Below are 3686 nucleotides of genomic sequence, written 5' to 3'. Positions count from 1 at the left end.
CCAGGTATCGAATGATCCGCATCGGGATTGAGACGGCTTGTTATCCGCCGGCGCTCAGCGAGGTTCTCCTCTTCCCCCCACAGAGGCTGTGATTGGCCGTCGTGACACGGAGACCCTCCTCCGGTGAGCTTCAGTCCTCGCCGGCCTCCTGCGTGCTCTTCTCCGCCGATGGGTGAGAAGCTGTCTTTGACGGCGTGATCTTCCAACCCCCCCCGCCCCCCCCCCCCAAGCAGCATCATGGGGGAAGTCGTCCGAATGCATTTCACCACGGCGGACTACGTCATCTTCGCCTTGCTGCTGGTGGCCTCAACCGGCATCGGCCTCTTCCACGCCTTCACGGGGGGACGCCAGCGCACGACGCAGGTACGCCTCGCAAACGGGACGAGACCCCGGTTTCCGTCGGCGCCTTAAATCCGGCGTCTTTACCCAGGAGTTCCTGATGGCCGACCGCTCCATGAGCTGCCTGCCCGTGTCCCTGTCCCTTCTGGCCACGTTCCAGTCGGCGGTCGCCATCCTGGGGGCGCCGTCCGAGGTGTACACCTTCGGGACTCAGTACTGGTTCCTGGGCTGCTCCTACTTCCTGGGGCTGCTCATCCCAGCTCACGTGTTCATCCCGGTGTTCTACAGGCTGCGGCTGTCCAGCGCCTACGAGGTACGAATGGCCAGCGCGGGGGGCCCGGCGTGAAGGCGCCGCCGCCGCCACGCTCAGTCGATGTATTGTCATTTATTCCTCCCCGTCTGCTCGATGTTCTGATTTATACTGCGATCGCTTTAGTTGTTTAGATTCTCAATCTCGGGGCCCAACATTAGCAGCTTTGTGTTCTTTATTGCGTTATCGACTTGATCTGCTTCCTCTCATAAAGCTCATAAAGTCCTGAGAATAAAGGGCTGATCCAAACGGACGCTCAGATTGAGCACGGCGCTGATCGGATGTCGCAGATTGACTCTGAGATTGTATTTTTACAAACCCTTTCATTTTTATTTATGCTTTTTTTCTTTTTTTCATTGACTTTCTCTCCCCTTGTCAGTACCTGGAGCTGCGCTTTAACAAGACGGTTCGGATATGTGGGACCGTGACCTTCATCTTTCAGATGGTATGTTCATGTTACTGCGACCGTTGTACATTTTGTGTACTTTGTGCTTCCTTTACGAGCTGCCAGCATGTGGAAGATCCCCGTTTCAATCTTTGACGGCGTTCTGAACGCCATGAGCTGAAGACATGAGGTCATAAAAGTGTGTAGCGTTTGGCTGATAGTCGTTTGCTCAAAGGCCGCTTTGCCTTCTCAGTTTTACTCCTGTGTTGAACAGGAAGGTCGAATCTCAGTCTGACTTTCTTTGCTTCTTTTCCCTGCAGGTTATTTATATGGGCGTGGTTCTTTACGCGCCGGCTTTGGCGCTCAATGCAGGTGAGTAGTAGAGATCGCCTCCCCACACAGGGGGGGGGGGCACTGTGTTCACCGATGGCACCTGAAAGCGGCACGCGTAGTTGTCACGCGTGTGGTTTCTCCCTCTGTTCACCTGCAGTGACAGGTTTTGACCTGTGGGGGGCAGTGATGGCCATGGGATTAGTCTGCACTGTGTATACCGCTCTGGTGAGTCCTTCTCTCATGAGGCTAGTGATCCCCCCCCCCCCCCACACACACACACGGATTGTCGCCTTTCTCTCGCAGGGCGGCTTGAAGGCGGTGATCTGGACCGACGTGTTCCAGACTGTCGTGATGTTTGCGGGCCAGCTGGCGGTCATCGTGGTCGGGGCGAGTCAGGCGGGCGGCATGGCGGAGGTGTGGAGGAAAGCTGTGAACGGCAGCCGCGTCGCTTCCCTCGAGTGAGTCCGCCGCCGTTTTAAAGATTCATTAGAAGAAGAAAACGCTGCTGATAAAAAACAAAACAAACAAAAATAACACTCCACTCTCTCCGTCTGCGCAGCCTGAACCCCGATCCTCTGGAGCGCCACACCTTCTGGACGCTGGGCGTGGGCGGAGTCTTCCTGATGCTGGCGCTGTACGGGGTCAACCAGGCCCAGGTCCAGAGATACCTCAGCTCTCGCACTGAGAAGCAGGCCATCATGTGGGTGGCGGCGGCGGCGTGGCGCCACGGATCCCGAGCCGGCTCGCCGTGACCTCATGTTGTGCATCCTGCTCCTCCAGGTCCTGCTACGTGGTTTTCCCGTGCCAGCAGATCGTCCTGTGTCTGGGCTGCCTCATGGGGCTGGTGATGTTCGCTCGCTACGGAGAGGACAGCCCTCTGGATAAGGGCTACGTCAAATCCAATGACCAGGTAACGCTCGCGCCCCCCCCCCCCCCCGTCGTTTCCCGGTGTTCCGTTCCCGGTATGGATGATGTTTGGGGGGGGGCGTCTTTGTGCAGATGGTGCTCTACTTTGTGATGGACGTGTTCAGTGACCTGCCCGGGCTCGCCGGGCTGTTTGTGGCCTGTCTCTTCAGCGGAGCGCTCAGGTAAACCGTCCGGGAAACGGCGAAGTAGGGGGGGGGGGAGGGGGGGGGAGGGGGGGGGGGTCTGCCAGGATTGGATTCTCATTCTCCCTTTTTTACTTCCAGCACCATCTCGTCGGCGTTCAACTCCCTAGCGACAGTAACCATGGAGGACCTGATTAAGCCTCATTTTCCAAACATGAGCGAAGCTAAAGCCACGCTGCTGTCCAAGGGACTCGGTAGGATGGCGTCCTGCGTGGCGCCCCGGCAGGATGTTTGCGTGTGTCTGCAGCAGTCTGACTTCTGCTCTGCCTGCTCCGCAGCGCTGGTTTACGGCCTGGTGTGTCTGGCTATGGCCTACATCGCCTCTCTGATGGGATCCGTGCTGCAGGTGAGCAACGATTGGGAATCGACGGTCATAATAGTCAGGAGAGACGTTTCTAGAAAGTCACGTTCTCTGTATTCTGTGCCTTCAGGCGGCGTTCAGCATCTTTGGGATGGTGGGGGGCCCCCTGCTGGGCCTCTTCAGTCTGGGGATGTTCTTTCCCTGGGCAAACTCCATAGTGAGTCCTTTTTTCTTACCTCCGCCATGGAGGTCATGTTTCTGCCAGCGTTTGTCTGTCTGTTCAGAAAGAGATCCTGGATTCTGGCTATTTACTTATAATTTAGGCTTTTTCTTATAAAATATGTATTCAATTCACTCACCAAAAATCAAATCTTCTGGATCTGATCCAGAATGAGGTCAGGAAAATATATTACATTTTAACAATGAACTCCATTCACAGGTACAAAAATCAGTTACAAATACACATCGACCCTGATTCACTTTTACTTTTCACGGTTGGTGTACAAAGACACCAAGAACAAATTAGAACCGTTTGATGATGATCCATAACACCATATGGGCGGTGTAAATCTAATTATGATGGGGGGGTGAGCTGCTTGACGGGGGTCTGCGCTCTCCGAGTGCTTTTCTAGTTCAGCGTGTGTGTCTTTGTTTACTATCGCCATGGTTGCGCCTGTTCCCAGGGTGCCGTGGTCGGCTTAGCGACGGGCCTCGTCATGGCCTTCTGGATCGGCATCGGCAGTTTCGTGATGCGCATTTCGGCCTCCGCCCCCGTGCCCCCGCTGAACAGCACCGCTCCTCTCCTGTTCAGCAACGCGACCGCCGCCGCCATGACGACGGCGATCAATGCCAGCACAGTCAAGCCGAGGTAAGGTTTGAGTGAAGTGGAGGGGGGCGGGGGGGTGTCCA

The 3686-nt window shown here is 55.9% G+C and overlaps 1 protein-coding gene across 1 annotated transcript; it reads left to right on the top strand.

The window, feature by feature from the left end:
• The first annotated feature begins 237 nt into the window (after positions 1-237).
• Positions 238-3649, top strand: LOC137916650 (sodium-dependent multivitamin transporter-like). The gene is made up of 13 exons (XM_068759621.1): positions 238-363; positions 431-652; positions 1029-1094; positions 1355-1406; positions 1525-1592; positions 1671-1825; positions 1927-2067; positions 2148-2277; positions 2367-2455; positions 2558-2670; positions 2755-2822; positions 2908-2994; positions 3461-3649. Exons 1-13 carry the CDS (start codon positions 238-240, stop codon positions 3647-3649), a joined length of 1506 nt encoding a protein of 501 aa, XP_068615722.1.
• Positions 3650-3686: the final 37 nt, after the last annotated feature.

The sequence above is a fragment of the Brachionichthys hirsutus genome, unplaced genomic scaffold (genome assembly GCF_040956055.1).
Source record: "Brachionichthys hirsutus isolate HB-005 unplaced genomic scaffold, CSIRO-AGI_Bhir_v1 contig_396, whole genome shotgun sequence".
Classification (NCBI taxonomy): Eukaryota; Metazoa; Chordata; class Actinopteri; order Lophiiformes; family Brachionichthyidae; genus Brachionichthys; species Brachionichthys hirsutus.
The sequence above is the reverse complement of the archived record's forward strand: the minus strand, read 5'-3'. Positions and strand labels throughout refer to the sequence as shown.

Coding starts and splice junctions, on each gene's coding strand:
- LOC137916650 (XM_068759621.1), top strand. CDS start 238: ATGGGGGAAGTCGTCCGAATGCATTTCACCACGGCGGACTACGTCATC. Junction 2,278..2,366: donor ACGTCAAATCCAATGACCAG/GTAACGCTCGCG, acceptor GTCTTTGTGCAG/ATGGTGCTCTACTTTGTGAT. Junction 2,995..3,460: donor TTCCCTGGGCAAACTCCATA/GTGAGTCCTTTT, acceptor GCCTGTTCCCAG/GGTGCCGTGGTCGGCTTAGC.